A 23153-nucleotide genomic window follows, 5' to 3' on the forward strand; every position below is an offset into this window, starting at 1 on the left:
TTTTCCTTCTATCCTGACAAGTGCTCCTGTCCCTGCTGCAGAGAAACACCACCATCACAGGACATTACCACCTCCATGCTTTACTGTAGGAATGCTGTTATTTGGATGCTGAGCTCTATTGGATTTCTGCCAGACATATCGTTTGGTGTTGAGGCCAAATAATTCAATTTTAGTCTCTTCTGCCACAAAATCTGGAGGCTTTTCCTCTGACTCTTTCATCCAGTTTGGAACAATGTCCTGATCCAGGGAGGGTCTGTGTTGTACCAAATACCTTCCACTTCTTAATAATAGATTTCACTGTGCTTCTAAGCATTGATAAAACCTTTGAATTTTTTTTTTTATCCATCTCCTGACTTGTGCCTGTCCACAACTTTATCCTGGAGATCTTTTGACAGTGCCTTGCCACCCATAGCTGATTGTTTGCTTCAGTTGCACTACCAAGGACTGAAATGCTCCAGGAAAGCTTTTTTCATGCTGAGCTAATCAAAATGACCACAGCTGATTACAGCTGAAAGGCTTTGTGTACCATTGAAAAGGTGATTAGCTACTTTTTCTGACATGTTGGTGTTATATCTTTCACTTGGATGTTAGATGTTGCACTCAGATGTAGTCAATACAGCTGCATAAAAGCAACAAAATGTGATTATTTTAGGAAGGAGGGAGGGGGTGTAGGGGTGATTCTTTTCTGTACCCACTGTAAAAAAAAGTCTAGTCAACCACTGAACACAAATGGAGCAGACTGGACAGTACAGTGTGTGGTTGGGAAACGCGCAAAGCCATCACTTAATTTTGTCCTTTTCTCAGGTGGCACTTTTCTCTCTCTCATGCAGTAGCATTTGATGGCACTCCCACCTGACCCCCCGATCAAATGGATAACCAATGTCTGAGCTGGGAAAACAAGACAAAATGTACAATAGAAAAACCGTCAGGATTTTTCTCTGTGACATGCAATTCTCTTAAAATAAATGCTGGTAAACTCCACCTTTAGCATTGTCTTACCTTGAACTGCCTGACATTACCCTCTGTCACCAGGTGATGTTCATGTTCTGGAGTAATGGCGTATGCTATCCTCTGCAATGGAGGACATTAAAAACAAAAATTGGACTAGCAGAAATAAACACACAGCAATAATGAACCATAAATTTAAACAACTTAATTATCGCCTCAAAAACAGATGGCAATGTGGCGTTTTATTCTGCATATGTTAGATGATTTCTGAAGCCATTTAAGATAGCATGCTGCTTGTGGAAAATGTGAGTATGTAAGCACTGAGCCAGATGTCAGTAGCATGTTTGTGGCTTTGGGAAGTGATGCATTTAGAAATAAAAACATCTCTCAGTTTTAGGACCACACATAGTCATGAAGCAGATTTAAGTCATGGACAGATTTATTGAGGGTATTCAACGTACGATGAGATTGAAACAAGGAATCTGCTGGAGGCTTTGCTAGAAGGCCACTCTGCTGGAGTGAAAATGTAAAAACTGGACCTAAGAACTATATATGAAACAGTGAGTCTGAAAATGAATGTATATATATATATACATACAGGTGCAGCTCAATAAATTAGAATGTCGTGGAAAAGTTCATTTATTTCAGTAATTCAACTCAAATTGTGAAACTCGTGTATTAAGTGTGTGTGTGTGTGTGCCTGTGTGTACCCATAGCATTAAACCATATTTTGGGGACAAATTTATAGTATTTATAACTTGCAGTAGGTAAAAACAATAAAGTCCTCATTTAGATAAGTTAAACGTGTTTACTAACCTCCTTGAAGGTGCCTGGTATAATAAGGAGTTTGTAGATGGCGTAGATTGGTACAAACAGCATGGAGGACAAGGCTATGGACCAGCCCACCATATTTGACCAGCGAGGGAAAATATAGTTATCATATCTCAGGTCGCCAGAGGTAACAATGCTGGCAATGACCACAACCTGCACAGAAAAAGAAGTCAGGAACTACAGAAACAATAAGGAGTGATTCACTATTCTGTACAAAGAAACAAGTTTTGTCAGCATAAGAAAATAAAGCAAGTTATTTTTACTGGTTGAAACTATTCAATTGTATCAGCTGTATTCCACATACAAGTGAGTACATTTTTAGGTTAACTGACTAAACAGATTTAAAGTGTAATCTAACGGGGGACAGATAAAGAACATAATTTCCTTAAGAGTCAAATTGCATCAGGTGTTATGCTCATACACCCCTGTTTAACTCACAAGTAAGAACGCTGGGCTGACGAACTTCCAGCAGAGCCTCCAGTAGATACCTGGTTTGAAGCCCATCATGCGTTCAATGTCCTCACTAAATCTGTCCACACCTATGGTACAAACACACAAAGAAATTAGCAGCATCTGGACATCATTTCAAGATAAAAATACCCGAGACCTTTTTCTGAATTGAGGCATCTCTTATTACAATATTAATGATGATCTGAACACTGTGTACTATACTCTTAGACAACACTTTATTCAAAAGTTATGTAATACAATGTAAAGTAGAAATGAGAAGTTTTGGATCTCAGGAAGTGATGTATCGGAATGTAGCACTGATAATCTTGATAGTCCTGAGGCTTTAAACTATTTGTTTATGCTTGCTCTTTGGGCGAGGCAGGGATACTTCATATTCATGAAGTAGCCATGGATCTTGCATTAGTAATTGTAGAATTGTAGAAATGAAGAATATTAAAGACAATGTTTTGGAATGTACAGTATGCAAACAATTTGTTGAAATTCACAGAATACACAGTAGGACCATAATAAATGACCTCCCTCTGTTTACATGAGATGTCTTGCAGTATCTAGAACTGCATATGCTTTGGAGTAATTACAAAAATATAAAGTTAAGATAAATGTATAATTTTTTTGGTCAATCTTCAGACTTTTATTGTCCTTGGGTTCATAGCTCTGATCTTACTCACACTGTAATGCATTAGTGTGTTGAGGCTGAGTTACAGACAAGTTAAAAAGCAGTGTTTCTCAGTCCTGCTGGAAGATGCATTAGCTCCACTGACAACCATTCAAAAGTAGCTGTGTATGCAGGATACAGTACACACTATATGGACAAAAGTATTGGGACACCTGACTATTACACCAACAGGGACTTCTATGAAATTGCAATTTGGAGTGGGTCCCCCTTTGCAGCTTCTACTCTTCTGGGAAGTCTTTCCACAAGAATTTGTAGTGTTTCTGTGGGAATTTGTGCCCATTCATCCAGTTGAGCATTTGTGAAATTAGGCACTGATGTTGGATGAGAAGGCCTGGCTCACAATCTCTGTTCCAAAGGTGTTCGATAGGGTTGAAGTCAGGGCTACAAATGTGTGGGCCAGTCAAATTTTTCAACACCAAACTCATCCAACAATGTCTTTATGGACCTTGCTTTGTGTACTGGGGCAAAATCATGCTTGAATAGAAAAGGTTCTTCCCCAAACTTGTTCCACAATGTTGGAAGCATAGCATTACCCAAAATGTCTTGGTATGCTGAAGCATTAAGATTTCTCTTCACTGGAAGTAAGGGGCCTAGCCCAACCCCTGAAGAACAGCCCCATACCATTATCCCTTCTCCACCAAACTTTATAGTTGGCACAATGCAGTCAGGCAGGTAACTTTCTCCTGACATCCGCCAAACCCAGACTCGCCCATCAGACAACCAAACAGAGAAGTGTGATTCACTCATGAGAACATGTTTCCACTGCTTCATAGTCCAGTGGCGGTGTTTGATGCTTGGCATTGTACTTGGTGATGTGAAGCTTCCACAACACATTCCTTGAAGCTCCAGTTGCATAGATTTTGTGCTGATGTCAAAGCCAGTGGAACTCATCAGCTCTGGAAGTGCTTGATTTTATACAGTTGTGGCAATGGGTCTGAAACAATTATTGATGAATTAAAAGGGTGTGTCCCAATACTTTTGTTCAAGTAGTGCATATATAAATATATGTATGTATATATCAATACCAAAAGTCGCAGTGAGTATCTGGTGTGGTCACCAGCTGCTTTAAATACTAAAGTGCATCTCATCTCGATCAGCTGTCCTTCCTGTCTCCCTGTAGCACTCTTTTATGCATCTTACATTGTGGGCATTGCAGTTTATTGCTCCGGCAACATCTGCACTGCAGTCCTCATGCCTCCCTGAAGCAGGACTATGGCATGTTCACGCAGATGAGCAGGGACCCTGGGCATCTTCTTCTGGTGTTTTTAAGTCAGTAAAAAAGGTCTCTTTACTGTCCTAAGACTTAGGACAGTAAAGAGACCTTTCTACTTAGGACCTAAGTAATTGTGAATGTGCCCTACATTGCCTTACGCCTATAAACTGCTAGTGTCTTAAGGACTGTTCCACAGGTGCATGTGGAATAATTGTTTATGGTCCATTAAACAAGCATGAAAAACATTGTTTAAACCCTTTCCAAAAAAGATCTGCAAAGCTTATTTGGATAATACAAAATGTACTAAACCTGTTACAGATTGCAGAAAACATTGATTTTACTTGTAGAAGCAAGAATTTCAGTCAGTAGTGAGTCAGGAGTGGAAGATGATCTTTAAAGACGAATGTATGTTGTTTTATATCTGCTCACCATAGAACCAAGATACTCCAATGGCCTCAATCAGCACCCCAAATAGAATGGACGTTCCTGCAGCATACGTGTCCAACAGGGTCAACACAAAGATCCCTCCCTGTCATGACCGAGATATGACAAAGACAAAATACTGCTGAATAAAGGACTTCTATTGATTAATTCACCATTTTATTGCTTGTATGTTAATTAGTGAATCTATTCACAATCTATCTAATCATCTATTTTGCCTGTTCATGATAGAAGTAATCAAAAAAATAATAATATTCACAAAACACACATTTGATCTGCAAAGTGCTGTTTTTGACTGTAAGCCAATAAATGTTGAAATGCTCCACAGTGTAGTTTCAACTGATGCGATCACATGCACATGGATCACACCATTGATGCTGAATAAATATTATACAGTAAAAACAGCAAAATATACCTTACAATACAATCCATCTCAAAAGCAAATTAAATAGGGATATTATATAGATTTTAGTAATTTGATATTTATAATATGACAAGAAAATACATATAAACAAGAGTATTTTCATATTGTCACACTGCTAAAAAACAGATCCAACAAACTTACATTTGTGATGCACAGAAGGGCTATTAGGAATGTCCCAAATACTACAGAAAATGTAAATAATTTTCTATGCCTCTTCAGGAATTTAAAGTCATCTGACAGCCCAGTGATCACTGCCTCCATGCCACCCATCTAAACAGGACATTACATTAAATCAAGGGAAATGTTTTAGAACCATAGTATTTTTGTTGAAGTATCAATTATTAGTAATTGCATTGTTTTTTTGTCTATTACATTTTATGTGAGAAATAACAAGATTACTTTGTACTCACAGAACTGTCAATTCCAAGAGTCAGAAGCATAATGAAAAACACTATCGCAAAGAATGTGGATCCAGGTAGAGTTGAGATCGCTTCTGGGTAGATAATAAATACCAGTCCAGCTCCTGCACACAGATATAAACAATCACCTCACAGATCAGCAAAGGGACACTGTACAACTCCAGAAAAATAACATTTGTCACGGGTCACACTTTGGTTAACCACTGTAAGAAGAAAGAATGGTGCACAATGTAAAACTGAGAAACATGAAAAGGTTGAGTGATACACAAAGAGTAAAATAAAAACAGGACAGTGAGGTTGTAGGAATCACAGACCCTCAGTGGCCACATCCTTTATGTTGACCTGATGCTGATGAGCCATATACCCCAGTACTGAGAAGATGGCAAACCCTGAGAAGAAACTGGTAATGCAGTTTATAGTGCTGGTCAGAATAGCATCCCTGCAACAAAGCACAAGATAAAAGTTTACATTACACCAGAAGTCTCAAAACTGCTGAGCAGAATCTATGACTTGAACACTTTAAACCCACAGTGAGTTGATGCCAAAGCTGTGGCTTATCCCCACTGTGGCTATGCTTTGAGTTCTCATTTAGACAGTTCCTGTGCAGAGGAACTGTGCACTGTAAAGTTGAAGTTTAACATTGTTTTTTGAAAGCTTGTTCCCTTGTTCTCACAATGTTTGCCAGTTGCAATGACTAGACATTACAAAAGCCTAATTCATAACCAAACAATTGATACAAAAAGTACATACAAGAAGAAAGAATACAACAATTCGTGATTTTAATCATTTCAAAGTGTGTCCTGGGGTGGAACCATTCAGTGTAGTCTGTGAAGAAGCGCATAAATCTGAGCAGCCATCTGCTTGCAACATATCGTCATGGTGGCTAAAAGCTGAAGAGGTGAAAAATGCTGCTGAATATTACACTTAAATTACATTTAAATGTAAATAATGTGAACATGAATATTTCAAACTGACTTTTTCATTGGTTTTCTTTATTTTCTGTTAGAAACAAAAGCAAATATTTTGACATGACTGTAGATTTGAGGTCTTAGTAAGACATCTGTGCCCTGGAGAGCAAAAACCTGTTGGATCAATAGGGTTCCAGCTTTAGACGTCAACATATTGCGATGTGAAATCAACAGTGCTTACTGTAAGTCATTAACATGCTTTAGATGTGTACATTAACAAGGCATCAAAAGAAAATTGCAAACATGTTTGAATATTAATCGACTGTAATTTTACACAAGCCAACCAAAGTGGGCATTGACTTTTAAGTGAATAAATGAATCAGACTGTCTTTTGCCTCTTTATACCTTCAAAACACTTCATACACCTCATCCACTTCACCCACTTCAAATATGTAATTTCCACCTCTGCAATTACTCAAAAATTGACAAGTTGTGTCATTAATTAAGTATGATGAGGTTAAATGCTCAGTGCACAACTGAATGAGTGTTGAAACATCTCAATCTACAGAGACACTAGCTGACAAGAATATTGTACTATAACCTGAGAAACTTTACAGACTGTCATTTTGACTATTGGGATCCACAATGCCCACAAGGTGACTGCCACCTGCTGGCCCCACTAACAACTTTTTCTAACTTTTGATCTCTGGAAACAACATGCTGGTTTTCTCATGAGAACTTTAACCCATTAGCAAGCAAAGCCACAGCTTCACAGCATTAGCAAACTGGAATGGCTATGGGCTAATAGATCAGGCAAAAAATCATATTGCTCACATTGGAACCTGTTTGTAGTAAGAATCGTTCCATCATATGTTATTAATGATGTTATTAATAAGGCCAATTCACACTGCACAGATAGACGCAAACCAACACTTATGGTCAACTGATTACAATATGTCACTTCTCAGAAGTTCAATCAGCGAAATCAAGCGCCGACTAATGCCAACAGATGTAACACACAACAAAACATCTGTTGGCATTGGTTGGCGCTTGATTTTGCTGATTGAACATGTAGAATCCAACAAAACCTGACGAACATTTCGGTTGCCATTTGTCTGTGTCTGTCAGTGCAGTGTGAATAGGCCTTTAGAAAACTTGCAACCTTATCAAAGATTTGTCATACCTGTAGCAGTTATTGTCAAATTTATTGTAGCTTGCAAAGGCAATGAGGACTCCAAACCCGGCTCCTAGAGAAAAGAAAATCTGAGTAGCTGCGTCAATCCATACCTGCAGCAAACAAAAATGAGTGACAATCCATCTATAAAAAGAGAAGTATGTATGACTATGTATGAAGTATGACTATTTTTTTAAGGATCCAAGATATACAGTATATATCTGGAATTAGTTCATAAAATAGGTCGAGCCCTATTAGCATGAACTTACTTGAGGATTATTGAGCTTCTTTAGGTCAATGTGGAGATATGCCCTAATTCCATTCATTGCACCAGGGAGAGTGATGCCTCGAATCAGCAACACAAACAGCACTATGTAGGGCATAGTAGCTGTAACATACACCACCTGAACACACACTCACACCCACACACAAATAAAGAGCCGTTCATTTTTGTCCAGTGCCTTGAGATTGCTTTTTAATGACAAATGCTATATAAATTGAAAATAGTATTAATAATCACAGATAAAAATGTGTATATATGAACATTAGATTCATCATAGACAGAATGACCAAAAACAAATAGCTACACTGCATATCTATCATTTGAGATTTTAGCTGGAGTTTTGCACCTTTCCAGAGGATTTGACTCCCTTCCACAGGCTGAAGTAGAGGATGAAGACGACCAAAATAAGGCAGAGGGCGAGCTCCCAGCGAGGGAGACCCAGGTCACTGATGCCTTTACTCTCATGAATGTGCAGCACTTTGCGCCTGGAGGAGGAGAAATGGTAAGTGAGATTAAACAACTACTTCAATGCATTTTGTTCATAGTCCCACTGTCTGAATAGAAAATTTTTTTTGAGAAATGTTGTGTTGTGTGCCTTGTTCAAAGGCTCTCCAGTAGTAAAGGAAGTGTCCTGGGCCACAGTCCTCCTGGGACCAGGAGATTCTTTGGAGTGTTTTCCTCATTAAATTATGGAACACTTATCAATGAATCAAATAAAACATCCATTATTATAATGTTCTCTATTCTTAGTCGTGCTCCAATAGCATAGTGTAAAAATATTCATCTGCACACAAAAACTTTTTTGAATAAATATATGCTGTACAGGTCCACTGGTGCAAGGGACGCCCTCTATGCAGAGGTGTGGGGGGCCTCACTGAGTTACAAACCACTGAAATTCTAGTCAGACTCTAGGGAGTATGTAGGAGTTGCCTTGCCACTTGACGTCACTGCTCTTAAGATACTTGGAAAAGGGGTTATGTATCAAAATAAAAGTGATGTTCTCTCAAGTCAAAGTATTATAAAGCCTTGCCCTGATAACTTCTATAAACTCCTATAAAGAATCTACAACTACAGAGAATTTAGTCCACTCCAACTCTGTCTAGGGAACTGTACAGTATCTTGTTTTTGTAGCACATTCTTACACCCTTTCATGTGCTTTATATGTTACACTTAGGCTCACTCTCATTTTACGGCTGTTTCCACTAGACTGTCCACTCTGAACTGATGTTTATTATATATTAACTCTAACCTAATCTTCAGAGAAACTTAAATAGATTTGCAGAAAAGCATTTGGCTTTAACTAGTGTAACAATGGGAACTCAGAAACTAGTGAGCACTGGATTCAAAAGTATTGTCTGTTAAGATATAATAACAAAAGTACAAAGAACACAGAAACAAGAAAACAGAATAAGATCATCAAACAAGACAACTGTGTAAGGACAAGATCTGACAAATACACTGGAAACACAAGGGCTTACAGCATAAAGCCTAATTGGATATGGGAACAGGTAAGAACAATCATGGAAAAACAAGTGGAAACAGGAAACCAGGTACAACTACAAACTAACAGTCCACATAACAAAAACACACAGACCCAGAACCATTACAACTAGTAGAGCTAAACCAGTACAAACACACAATCTCAATACTGTATGTGTCACACACTCTGCTGCATCAATTGCTTCAAAAGATTTGCCAGATCGTAAATTACCCATAAAACCCTTTTCCCCTCAGGTTCTTGCCCCCCAAGAGGGATGACCTATGTTTCTAACATCTAACAAGGTTGAATAATGGTTATCAACCATCCAATGATGAATATTATTGCTGGTTTCTTGCAAAATATCTGGATACACCCAGTGAAAAGAGTCTCTGTAGAATGTGATCTAAATGATTCCTGTGCTGCACCTCCCAGTGAGGTTTAAAGAGGAGAAACAGTACAGGTCATTGTTCTTATATTATAAACAAACCCCTGTAGCACTGCCAGAACATTGCTGTCGTCTTTCCTTCTGAAAGACGCATATTGTAAAGGAGAACGAATGCCGCTCTGTTTGAACACGCTTTGAGTTTAGAAGCCATGATGTGAATTAAAGCAGACTTGATCCATGCCTATTTACTTTAAAAACAATATTAAAGACCCAGAATATTAACCTTAAGTCAGCTGTCAAGTGACTATAAGTGTCATTCCCACATGATTTCTATTTCAAATTCTGATCAGCCCAACTGATTAATATCCCATATGTGTGATAATTCATTGCTGTTGACATCAGTAAAGAATTAAATCTGGATCAGATGCACAGGTTTGGTTTTGCATTTAAAAAGGAAAACTTTAAAGCTGGAGAGAGCTTGAGAATTGCTCAACTTGCTCATCAAACAAGTAATTTGGTCATGCACTGGGAATAAGGAAATAAACGTGAGTGTGACGTCTACAGAAACATGGATGTTGAAGCCATCATGGCTGAGTTAATGAAGAGAAGGAAAGCCAGACAAACCCCTAGGGCTCAAGAGACGGGAGACAGTCCAATCCCGTCATCATTGCCAATAACATCACGCTGGGGCCTTTCAACCCGCCTGTCCTGCTAAAGCTTGACTTTAATCCACTCTCTGTGACATTTCAGTTGACCCCTGGCCCTTTAACATACCTACAGTCTATACAAATCTCTTGGTTTATATCAGGCTGTCATGACAATAAATACTTTTACAAATAGCTCACTCACATTTGATTATTCATTAACTGGAAGGACTTTTTCACAAATCCTTTAGTAAATAAAGTTTTGATGAGATCTTTAAGAATTACATATGTGTGTTGTTATAAAGCAAAAGTGCAGGCAGCATTTCTAACAGTACTCAGATTTTAATCAATACATTTGAATAAAAAAACACTGTAAAAGATACTGTATATCCAAAAAACAATGACAAACAGGACTACATGTTCTACAGGTTGAAGACAACAACAGTGCATTAGGGTGTTTCCAAGTCATCTTTTGGCTTGCTCACCAGGAACTATTCTACATAAAACCGCTTTCAGAAAAAAATGTTATTCAACTAAAACAGACATGACTTGACTAGTGCAGTAGACTACTGCCTATAATAAAACCTTCAACGTGACTATACAATGCATCAGCTTACTGTATATGATGCACTATTCAACAAGCGCGAGCAAAAAAAAAACATTCATAAGGCTGAATCAGGAATGACTTCTATGGGCACTTTTTGGTTATTCTTTGACATTGGACTTTCACGTGCATTTTCATTATGCCTTGTGAAGGAACAATTCACCCAAAAATTTACATTTTCTGAAAATGTACTCACCCTCAGGCCATCCAAGACGTAGATGAGTTTGTTTCTTCATCAGAACAGATTTGGAGAAATTTAGCATCACTTGCTCAATGGATCCACTGCAGTGAATGGGTGCCATCAGAACGAGAGTCCAAACAGATGATTAAAATCCACCAAAATACTTGTTTAGAACTGTTTTGGATTGTATTCGCTTATAAACAGGGCTTGATCTGTGCATAATTCTGTCCTGATTCAGATGACACAATAAAACAATAGAGAAAACAATATAGCGGACTCATCCATCTTAATGATGGATTTGTTTCTTACAAACACACTGCTTTTTGTTTCACAATATGTTAATTGATAGATTTATTGTGATGTTTTTATCAGCTGTTTGACTCTCAGTCTGATGGCACCCATTCACTGCAGAGGATCCATTGGTGAGCAAGTGATGTAATGCTAAATTTATCCAAATCTGTTCAAATAAACAAACAAACTCATCTACAACTTGAATGGCCTTAAGGTGAGTAAATTTTCATTTTTGGGTAAACTATTCCTTTAACGGATCCCATGCTTAGTTATTTGCCAACGACAAAATTGGTCATTGTGTTACACTATGACAAAAGTAACTGCGTAAATATATAGTCCAAAAACAAACAAATAGAAACACAAACACTCCTGGACAATCCTCCTAACTTCAAAACCAGACATAACCACTCTTTTCATTCTGAGGGGCAGATCTTGAGCTTGAGCTCAGTCTCAGTGACAGCAGTTAGGTCAGGACAGATGTGAGCACAGCCTCCTCTAATTGAATAATTACATTTGACTGGCAAGTATCTTGGCAAGCATTCCCTCTAGAGCTCTTCATTTATCTGATGTCTTTTCCTTGCCAAGCTAAATCCACCTATGATTTCACCATATCCTCAGCTGTACTCTGAGCCAGACAACGGCCACAGAAGAGAACTCTGATGGCATTTGGGGTCTCATCACAGCTTGCTTAACTCTGGAGCAAATTATATTTGTTTTCATAACAGGCACCAGAATGTCCTAAAATGTGTTTGTGAAACCACACATTCGTTGTGGTTATGGACCCCTCTGGCTGACACGAGTTCAGCCCTGTTTATATTTTTAATATTAATTTCCTTCCTTTTATTTTTTGTAATTATTAAAAACAAACAAGCACCGCAAATAAATAGCATTTGTAACACTTATAACCTTCATATCACATTTTTTAAAAGTATTTACTAAAACACAACCATTCTGCACTTTTAATAAATCATGATATAAAAAAAAATTTTCAAATAAAACAAGCACGCAACAATGAACCAATATTCTAAGGGTTCATTATTATCCTTGTTTGATTTATTATTTTAATTACTTTTAATTATTATTATTTGAAAGCACAATAAGTATGGTCAAGATCTTTGTCTTGGCTTTTCAAATGATTATATTTTTTCCTCTAAATCCACTATTTCTGTCTTCATGACATCAGTCTGTTGTTAAATCTGAGACTGCGTGTGATGTAACAAGATTTGAGTAATGACGGAATAATTAGATTTAGGACACCTGCTGTGTAAAACAATACAACGGAGCAGTAACGGTTCATTAGTCTCAACAAACAGTGATTGACTCGAACATGTCAAGATTGGCAGAGACAGCGTAGTCAAAGGATATGTGGGTGGCACACAAGCTGATGAAATTTGCTTTGTTGAGCTTGTCATATTTTGCTTTTGTCTGGTTGTCGGTTGTTTTAGAAAGATGTGTGGCATGACGGGTTTGTGTAAGACCAATGAACTTGACTGGGTTTTTATCAGGGGCTTCTGGACTGACAGCTGCTGGTTCAACACCACTTTCTGTGATTGGTTTCTAGCTCTCCCCATCATTTTAGCTATTCTGAGCAACACACTGCTTAATCTAATATTCAGTGTATGGCACACCTGCTGAGCATGTGAGTCTGCTGTATGTGTGACAGTAATGAATATTCTCTAGTGCCCTGTGTGCTGTCCCATGATGGCAGGATTACTGGTGGCCGAAAACTATTATAATAGAGCGGCATGAGGGGGGAAAAGCGGAGGAAATGACAGCTTTCCACATCCCCTCACACACAGAAGACAGCTGGGGAAATGACACTTCAAAGCATTGCTGGGTAGGAAACTAGTCCAAAAGAGGGTAAGAGCATAGGAGAGGAAGAAAGTGAGAGAAACAGCTAAACAGACAGTGAGAACAAGACAAGCAGAGAGTACAAAAAGCGGTAGATCACCAAGAAAGACAGGAAAAGGGGTCGAGGGTTGGATGAATTAAAATCATATATTATATGTATATATACGAGATAGACATATGGATGCACATCCACATTCCACAGTGATGTTAGACTCTTTAAAAGATTTCATAATATACGAACATGCATAAGACCTGAGCAATAAATTTAAGGAATAAAGACACGGAAACCCTCACTTGAATCTGATGACGTGTCTCTATGATTTTGTCCATAACTGGTTGTAAACAAATCAGCAATTGCTGTAGGTTCTTCATTGTTCCACACATTCTTCTGGTTTCCCCTGACACGAGGAGCCAAATTTTCCCTTAGACACGGAAAAGGACCGCTTTTCTTTGAAGTGCAAGCGGCTGCCTTTCTTTCAGTCTACATCAAGAGTTTCAAGTGCCGCATACACGTTTCAGTGATTCTGACCTAATTTTGAGCACTTTTAAGCAAAATTGTTCACATCTGATTAGCCAATAATTTTGCTTGTGTTCTACCCCAGAGCAGCAACAGGGTTCAATACAATATTTACTCAATCTCACGTCGTTCCAAATATACTTTACTTACCTCTGTGGAACACAAAAGAAGGTATTTTAAACAGAACATTGAAGAGTTTGGTGACCACAGACCTTTTTAAAAAAAAATTAAACTATAAATAAAATCACTCAGAATATATTATGTTCCACAGTAGAAAGTAAGTAATACAGGTTTGGAATGAAATGAGGGTGAGTACAAATTTCAAAGATCTCAGCTGGGCTGTATCCTCAGTAAGGAAAACACTTAAATTTTTTTTCCTCGAACTTCTAAGCAGAAATAACTATAAAATGTGGTAAAACGCGATTTCTACCGAGGGGGCCCCCACTGGGAACGCTTGCTTAGGGCCCCCAAAACTCTAAACACGTCTCTGAAAACAAATCCCGAACAGCGATAGCTGAATCAAAGCTCCATTAGGCACCATATCAGCAAGACTCCATAGGGAGCAACAAGCAATTGGTACAACATGACAAACTGGAACAATGTTGAAAAACATCACCGACATTGTGAAGCATAAGGAAACACCTGCCTAGTAAAGCAGCTGTATCATTCATAACTGATTTTGTAAGTGGAAATGTTAATGTGTTTGGAACACCTATAAGACAAAATACAGTAAAAGCGCTTGTTTAATAAACAGGATATTCACACTTTTAAGCAAATCTCAAAGTGGACTGCGGTCGATTAAATAGAAAGCCTATCAACTGCCTGCCTGAATTCTTTTCATTGACACTAATATTGCGTCAGACTTTGCATTTCCAGACATTTTCATGATACTACTGTTAGAATAATATACAACAACTCAAGTACAACTGCAAAGCCACAGAGCAAAAACCAATAATAAAAATAAATTTAAGACTCACTCGTAGAACTCTGCAGCCGGTGTGTTCTTGTACTTGGCATAGGAGGTTCTGTTACCCAAGAAGGTGCCATTGATGTGTTGTGGTTCTGTGCAATTGGGGCTGTTCCACGGGTTATTACACTTGAGCCAGGGCAGCTCACTCGTCAATGAGGCAAATAAGTAATACAATGACCAAGCTATGATGACATTGTAGTAAAAGCCCACATACAAAGCTATGATGATCACAGTGTAGCCAACACCTGAGGAGGAAAGTCACAAATATGTTGTTATTATATGTGAAAAAGTTTTGCTTTATCTGTTTCAGGCCTCTCTTTGCTTCAATATATGAAGTTAAAAGTGTGCACTAACTTCAAAGTCACAACAGAGTCACTGTATAACCTAGTTCATTGCCCCAACGAACACATTTGTTGGCTTTTGTTGGACCATTAAGTTAACCTTTTTTGTGTTTGTTGGGTCAGTATAAAAATGAAACATCCAGAATGGGCAGTGAATTAATTAAATGTGTGAACCTGGTACATTTCATCTCAGCATCTTTTATGTCTACAAATTTTCTGCATACCTTTAAATATAGGGCAGATCTTCCAAACTGTAGCTGCTCCTTCTTTGTTATACTGACCCAAGGCAAGTTCCATGTAAAACAGGGGCATCCCAGCAATGAACAGAAACAGAACATATGGGATCAAAAAGGCACCTGGGGGAACACATTAAACAACAGGCATTTGTCACTGTATCTGCTAACACAGTGAATATTCAATCGACAGTGGAGTTAGACACAGTTTGACATAAGCATAGTTCTTAACTCTGACTTTGCATTATAATGTATTCAGATATGGAAAATTCTTAACGGTTTAACCTGTACATAGAGGTGAAAAGTCAAATGAAACCAAAATGTCACATGTTACCTTCTCATGAAACTTTCTGACCCAATGACCTTAAGTATGTTTTCAAAAAACAGAAATCTACCTGATCCCTGTTATATTTGTCTTTGCGCATGAATTTTTAATACTATAGTTTTAATATTATAATTGATACACAAAAGGAAAGTGTATCATTTACGAAAAAAAGTGGTTTATGTTACTACATTTAACTTAACGGAGTGTCTATATTTACACTAAGTGCAAATAGCCCGCCTTGTTGGCAGAGGATATTTACACTAACTTCACCCACAAACGTGAAAACGTCCATCACTATTTGCACTTAGTGTAAATAGCATATATCGCTAAGAAAATATGCTTTTTTCACTTAGTGTAAATAGCATATATCGCTAAGAAAATATGCTTTTTTCACTTAGTGTAAATAGCATCTAATTGCTATTTACACGTAGTGCAAATAGCCACTGCCTTAAATTAAGGCATTTTTTCCCCACAAAAACGTTAGTCTGTTTCAGTCATAAACACATTTCTGTCTCAAACCTGAGCTACATGCCTAAAGAGTGAAAAATACATGTTGGTACTCATAAATTATAAAAGATAACAAAACTGTTAAACAACAGCCCACTGGTAGTTAATGAGTTCGCTGACACTGACGTCAGGTTTATGAATGACAACAGCACAGAGTGCTGGCAGGTTGTTGAGAAACTGTACAGTTCCTAACTGTACAGTATGTGTCATTAAATTATACAATGTTGATTGAAATGTATATGTATTGCGTTGTTAAATATATAATAAAAAATAATTTAAAAATATTCTTTGTAAATTATAATTCATACTTTTTACAGCTGAAAATTTAAAAAAAGTATAATCTTTCAAAACAAGATATATTTCTTTATATCTTCAGGTAACAGTTATCAAATTAACAGAATATAATTTTTATACTATTTTTTCTTTCACTCATCAGCAATAAATAATAGATTCAACTCAAAGAATTTATGAAATGTGTTTTAGTAATAGTTTGACAAATAGGCTAATGTGTATGTTACACAAGGTATATGTAATTAAAATGAATTTCAAAGGCACTAACAACGTTTGTAAGTTTGTAAGCTGCTCCCCCAAATAATTATATATCAAGTAGCCCACATTTTGTTCATCAGAGTTAGTAATGTAAAAACAGTGTAAAGGGTGACCCTCAGAATAAATGGAAGAACCGATCTTACCTCCTCCATTTTTGTAACACAGGTAGGGGAACCTCCACACATTGGCCAGGTCCACAGCGAAGCCTATGACAGAGAGCAGAAAGTCCATTTTCTTGCCCCAGGTCTCCCTGACCTCATCCTCAGCGGAGCCGGAGGTGCAGCCGCGGGAGCTCGGAGAGGCCACGACAGAGGAGTTCGTGTACTGGACCCCGTTCTGCTCCTTCACCAGGATCAGCTCAACTTCCTTTTTCTCCTCGTTAAACTGTTTCAGCGGGGCCACCGAGGACAGTTTGTGCTCAGGCAGGACTTGGATGTTCATCTTTGCGCCCTGGCGCTCTTGTGGCACCGAGGATGTGGATCAAGTGAGGTGCGTGCCGCTCGCACTGACGATGATGATGCTGATGATGCTGCTGCTGCTGAGGTTGATGATGATGATGATGAATAGGAAACGCTACAGCAGTTGCTCTCCCGGTTAGGTAGATTGTCGCCCAGCTTTCATCAGCTGAAAGAGAGGAGAAATTAAAGTTTACTGTTACTGTGAGACATTAAAGCATTCCATGCACCATACTGTTAACCCACCGAGCACGCAAAACGATTTACAATGAATGTGCGAAAGCGGTCTGTCACGGTTAACGAGGAAAAGAAAACTTTACAGTGACCATCACTCGGCATTTTCCGTTGGACGCAACATACTTCATGGAGTAACTGTATATGTCTGCATAAAGTGTTGCTTTTCGAGTCTGTAATTATATATAAAGATGACTCTGTACTTGTCAACATGTGGGGGTCCCTCCATGATCCGTCCCTCCTGCTTGATCAAGAAAATGAGAGAGTGCCGCTTCTCATGAAGTTTACTTTCCCCTCCCTTCCAGCTGGAGGCTATAAATTGTGAGCATTTAAACCAACATCCAGTTTCTCCACACGTGGTATTTTCTACATGGTCATCATCATCCTTGTCGTCTTAATATTTTCTGAAGCTTCCTCTCCGCCCCGAATGTCACACTCATCTTTAAACACGCGGTGCGCCACCGCTGGATTTAAAAAATGAAGCACCTTACGGATGCCTTTCTTTTCTTTTCTTTTCTTTTCTTTTTAAACACCAAAGTTTTTCATACATAGTTTCGTAATGAAGCGCAGTATAATATTATAGAATTGTTAGTATAATATATACACTCCCTGCTAAGAATGTCTATGAGCAAACAGAATAGAATAATAGGACGTTTGTTCAAAGTTATATGGTCTTTAATAATGTTCTCAAAATGATAGCACAAAATAAAAGTTATGTTTTTCATGGTACTTTTTTTTCCTTAAACGTTTTAGTTGAATATTCGACTAGCGTTTTTAAACGTTAGCCTACTACTTTTTTCAGAATGTTCAGAGAACATTCAAAAGTAACATTCTCGTAATGTTTGCAAAAATATAAGATGGAAAGTTCCCATAATGTTTTCCCTATTGTTTGCATAAATGAGAAAAAAGGTGCTTTTGAATGTTAAGAGATCATTCAATAAAGTTTCCATAACTTAATGGGAACATTAGCAAAACGTTCTTAGAACATATAGCTGGGATGACGCCCGTTAAGGAACTCTTACCAGAACATTTTTGTTGTTGTTGTTATTTGCTGGTGATTTGTAGCTACATACTATACATAAGACAGGCCTTAGGTTCAGACAGAATGCGTTGCCACACAGCGCTCGTTCACAAGAGGTACAAAAACAGGAAATAAACAGTGAGACAAAGCAAAAAAGGTCAAAGTCAGTCAAAAGAGCGAACGAGTTTTGAATAGCTTCAAAGTGCCGATATAAAATGTCATATTACTATTGCGTCATGTGCAATCTGGACATGCCTCAAAATCCAGCAGCATGTGCGACATGCCTCTCAAAACTGGATCTGTCTTTGGATGTGCCACTACTTCCAACAGCATGTGCCAGTGGCACCAGTGTGTAAGAAGCCACTAAATGTTACAACTCTTCTCTAAAAGGCATGTTTACATAGAAAAACCATTAAACATTGTGCAGTGGAAAATAAATACATTTTAAAAAGGTGTTGCATTGGGAGTTACTAAGAAAAGGTATGTAGTGGGCCTATTCATCTGGCCATATATGATCTCAAATGTTGGGCCCCCATGTGGCGATTTGCTCCATGTAAAATAAAACAGATTTATGTCGTATGAATCATCATCTTATTTAGGTGTGCATGATTTTAAGCATATGTTCAAAAATACTGCTCACTTCCCGCCTACAATTAGAAGGGTCAGATCTCCCCAAATTCCCCTCTTAATTCATACCCTGTAATTTGTCAAAAAGACAAGGAAATGTTTGATTCATCTCCCATCACTACTACATTTTTTTTTAAAGTCTGTTTTTATTCCCTCTTGAGATGCCTGTTTCTTCTCTCTTCTTCTACATAGATTCAATTAGTTGTTTTCTAAGAAGCAGTAAAAGCATTGTGTTCCACGTGTAATCTAATTCCACACCCGCTTTAGCCAAAGGCTAAAGATCAGTCCATCCCATTAAAGTCAATGAATGTCCCCTTAAAGCTCTCCAGTGTTTCTTTTATGAAACCTTTACAGGCCTGACAATTTCTATTAGATATGGGCAATCAGTCCATCCCATTAAAGTCAATGAATGTCCCCTTAAAGCTCTCCAGTGTTTCTTTTATGAAACCTTTACAGGCCTGTTTTTGTGCAGTTTTGTACATATTCTGGTTCAGATTAGATAACAAAAGTAAGGAGCAGGGTTTTAGAGGCTGATTTATATGTTCCTTAACACACATTCTTCCCCCAAAGGAGCTGGAATCTCTAATTTCTATTTCAGGATGTTGCCATACATGTGGGAAAGGGTAATGCTAAAGAAGGTCACCTTTAGAGCAAAGCAACCTTTCCTTGAAGCATGAAGGATATTTGCAATGTTCTGCATCAATATTGCAATTAGTCTCCATTTGACAGGAGTAAGCACTGGTATTCAGGGTAAAATTCATAAATATTCTTTTTTTTTTTATGCAGACAGTGCCAGGGCTCACAGTAAAATGTCACTTATTGCACCAAATAAGGACCTTGATGTCAAGACATTAGTATTCTTGAATTCCCCTAATTATGCCGTTTTCAGTTCTGTGGCTGATCAATATCTCGAATATGGGGTCATGTGTGTCATTCAGGACAAGACTGATGAGCTAGGATCAGTTTTGCCCTTTACATTTTCTAATGATTGTATTTATATGTAGTTTGTATATAATCTTGGATCAATAAATCTGCTTTGCAGTGTTTTACAAAGCATATATTTGAACATTAAAAACATATTCACATTCACTGAGAAAATGTTTGATCAAAAGCAAAAGAGAAACATTCATAGTATTAATTATTAGTTTTTGTCATTTGATTTAAAAATATAAAAAAATAATTTTAACCTATAAAACCACCACTTCATCACCTAATGTTTGCTAAATCTATCCTAAGATAACATCACTCTTCTGTGTATATCAGCATGAGATAAATGTTGATCCCATTGTTGACGTACATTTCTAGTTCACACTACAGTTGTGTTGTAAAAGATCTATAATTAAATGAGTTGCCAGACTTGTGGACAGTTGTTTTGAGACCCGCTTTTCCGAGTATCAATTAAGTTATGAGCACTTTTTTTTTTTTTCAATAAGACTGTAGACACGTGTATAGTTTTGGGCAGAATGAACAGTACACTCACTACTATAAAACTACTCTTGCCTTCAAAACCCAACAGCACACAGCTTTCAATTTAACTAAACATCAATATTAATTGATCTGTGCGTCACAACTGTCATGACAGTTACACAAGTGAAGAACTTCCTTGTATCCAATTTCCTCAACATCAAAACTGAACTAGAACTGAATTTGCACTATATCATTAATAATGTTATTCCTGTCACATTGTGATTCATTTAGTTACGCAGTTTAAATTTGTAAAATTACACAATATATAATTCTAATAAATGTCAAATAAATGCAGCTTTTCTGAACTTCTATACATCAAAGAACTGTGAAAAATTGTATCACGGTTTTCACAAAAATATTAAGCAGCACAACGGTTTTCAACTAAGATAGTACAAAATGTTTCTTGAAGACTGGAGTAATGACTGCTGAAAATTCAGCTCTGCCATCACAAGAATGAATTACATTGTAAAATATATAAAAATAGAAAACTCTTATTTTACATTGCAATATTATCACAGTATTACTGTTTTTAATCTATATGTGATCTAATAAACAGCCTTGGTGAGCATAAGAGACTTTTCAAAAACATTAAATATATATATATTTTAAACAGTAGTATATATATTCAAAACAGTATAATGGAAATTTCTTAGCAAGAATAAGTTATTAACGCCTTGTCACACAATCTCGAGGCCTTAACATCAGTGCACTTGGCACTATATTACATCATCTTTTTATGAACAATATACGTCATGTCACACAAAAACAAGAACAGGTGTGGTGATGATATGCATGAAATTGAATGTGGTGCTTTGCTTATCCTGTCTGAGAGAATAGACTTAAGAGTAAATGAGCATGTATTCATCCAGCGGTTGGTGCAAGGTTAAAGCATGTTTTATGTGCTCTCACTAAGAGGAACTTTAAGATGCTTCTTGCCAAGGTCAGGACCTCCTGTTTTGTGGGCATGATGGCTCAAAATGAAAAAAAGAGAGAAGGAAATGAAAACGACAAAACAGTGATTTAAAGCCCTGTTCTGACATTTTGACAAGGCAAATTATAGCTAAGGTCTAACGGAGAGGAAAGAAAAAGAAAAGCTGCAGTATGCGGTCTCCTTCTAAGGGAAAAGTATTTGCTGTATACATTGTCTACACATGCAATGGAGGTGAAGGGTCTGTGATTTGCAGCTATTTTGCAACCTGTCAATTAGCAGTGTAGCCTGTCGGCACTGACCTTTTCAGACGAGCCCCTGATCAGCCCCCTCATCTATTCCAGCACAGACCGCCTAGCCAAAGCCCTAACAGCTAACTCTTGTTTGGTGTTGTGCAAATAAAACCTGATTACTTGAGCTGATTGTCCACAATTTGACTAGGCAGACTCACCTCAGGCTGAAATAAAAATGAATGCGGCAATATTGTGAGCAAAAGAAGGGAGAATGAGAGCAAGAAGGACGGACATGGAGAGAGCAAAAGACGGAGAGAAAGAAACAGTAACAACAATGTGACTTAATTGATTCCCTGCAATCTGATCAATTGTGATTAAAATGAAATGCCCCCCTCATGTTTGAAAAGGTTAAAACAAATTGACGGTGGAAATCACAGCTGGTTATCAGAGCGTGTGAAGACTTTAATGAAGTGAGTGTAATCCCATCCTTCATCCTGCTGTATCGGATGAGAGAGAACATTAGCTTCTCATAAGACATCATCATATCATCGTCCCAGACCTGCCCTCTGATGATATTATATTGACAAAAGCACTCTGTAAGTCACTCGCAGAGTACGCTTACTGATTGACTTGCTTTTGATATACTGCGGCTCAGCACAACAGAAGGTACATTACAGAAACCACTTAATGATGAACTTGTTTCTCCTTTACCAACCTTCTTTATAATATTAAAAAGGACAGATATTTCATCCTATGCTGATTAACAAGACGTTGGCAGGCACTGTGTTTGACTTTATGCTAAATCAATGTAATTCTAAGCCCCTGTTCTAAACGGTGGTCTGGCGGTTTTGCATTGGCTGCCACATACATTTGTCCATGAAGTCCACGGGAACATAGGGGCTTCGTCTGTAAGCTGAAAACAGAGTTAGGAAGGCAACAAGGAAGGTCTGAATCCTATGATAGTGTCACATCCTGTCTACTGAGTTAACTTCATTTGCTTGATCTCTGAAGGCAGCATAGATGTATCCTTCACTGCTTATGATATTACTATTCTATGCGCTTGATTCTGTGACAGGTGAGCTAAAAAAAATAAAATGGTGTCTGAAAGTTGCATTTGGTGGTTAGTTTGTGTAAATGTATATATTTTTGAACATTGTGAACGTCTCAGGTTACGTATGTAACCATGGTTCCTCGAGGGAACGAGACTCTGCGTCGGAGGATGCTTCGGGAACGCCCTTCAGCGTGACCTTCTCTGAACCTCTTGTGTAATCAGTCCAAAAGATGGGCGAGACATCACGGGCGGGTGACGTAATGACCAGGAAGCTATAAAAGCACGTGCGGTGAGACCGATGGAGAGATGCCGAAAGTATGGCCCCGAGACGCAGCGTCTCGTTCCCTCGAGGAACCATGGTTACATACGTAACCTGAGACGTTCCTCTTCAGGAACTCGAGCTGCATTGGAGGACGCTTCGGGAACGAGAATGCCCACGCCGCCAGACTTTCAAATCTCGCCTAGTGTGGA

At 38.0% G+C, this 23153-nt stretch overlaps 1 protein-coding gene across 1 annotated transcript; it reads right to left on the reverse strand.

Annotated features, from left to right (window-relative positions):
- Nucleotides 1–676: 676 nt before the first annotated feature.
- LOC107755047 (sodium-dependent noradrenaline transporter-like) lies at nucleotides 677–17637 on the reverse strand. Its single transcript, XM_016571686.1, has 15 exons — nucleotides 17559–17637; nucleotides 16810–17290; nucleotides 15277–15408; nucleotides 14719–14956; nucleotides 8135–8273; nucleotides 7775–7909; nucleotides 7515–7618; nucleotides 5738–5862; nucleotides 5415–5527; nucleotides 5146–5274; nucleotides 4569–4668; nucleotides 2218–2318; nucleotides 1765–1932; nucleotides 1000–1071; nucleotides 677–888 (listed from the first exon to the last, which is right to left on the reverse strand). The coding sequence occupies exons 2-15, from the start codon at nucleotides 17105–17107 to the stop codon at nucleotides 865–867; spliced, it is 1878 nt and encodes a 625-aa protein (XP_016427172.1). The 5' UTR covers nucleotides 17108–17290; nucleotides 17559–17637; the 3' UTR covers nucleotides 677–864.
- Between the last annotated feature and the right edge of the window lie 5516 nt (nucleotides 17638–23153).

This window comes from Sinocyclocheilus rhinocerous, unplaced genomic scaffold (assembly GCF_001515625.1).
Source record: "Sinocyclocheilus rhinocerous isolate Xijiao unplaced genomic scaffold, SAMN03320098_v1.1 scaffold591, whole genome shotgun sequence".
Taxonomy (NCBI): Eukaryota; Metazoa; Chordata; class Actinopteri; order Cypriniformes; family Cyprinidae; genus Sinocyclocheilus; species Sinocyclocheilus rhinocerous.

Excerpts from the sequence above, each read along its gene's own strand:
- LOC107755047 (XM_016571686.1), bottom strand. The coding sequence starts at position 17,107 with ATGAACATCCAAGTCCTGCCTGAGCACAAACTGTCCTCGGTGGCCCCG. Across the intron at positions 5,863-7,514 it reads TTTGACAATAACTGCTACAG|GGATGCTATTCTGACCAGCA; the intron begins GTATGACAAATC and ends GCTTTGTTGCAG. Across the intron at positions 1,933-2,217 it reads TCAGCCCAGCGTTCTTACTT|GTTGTGGTCATTGCCAGCAT; the intron begins GTGAGTTAAACA and ends TTTTCTGTGCAG.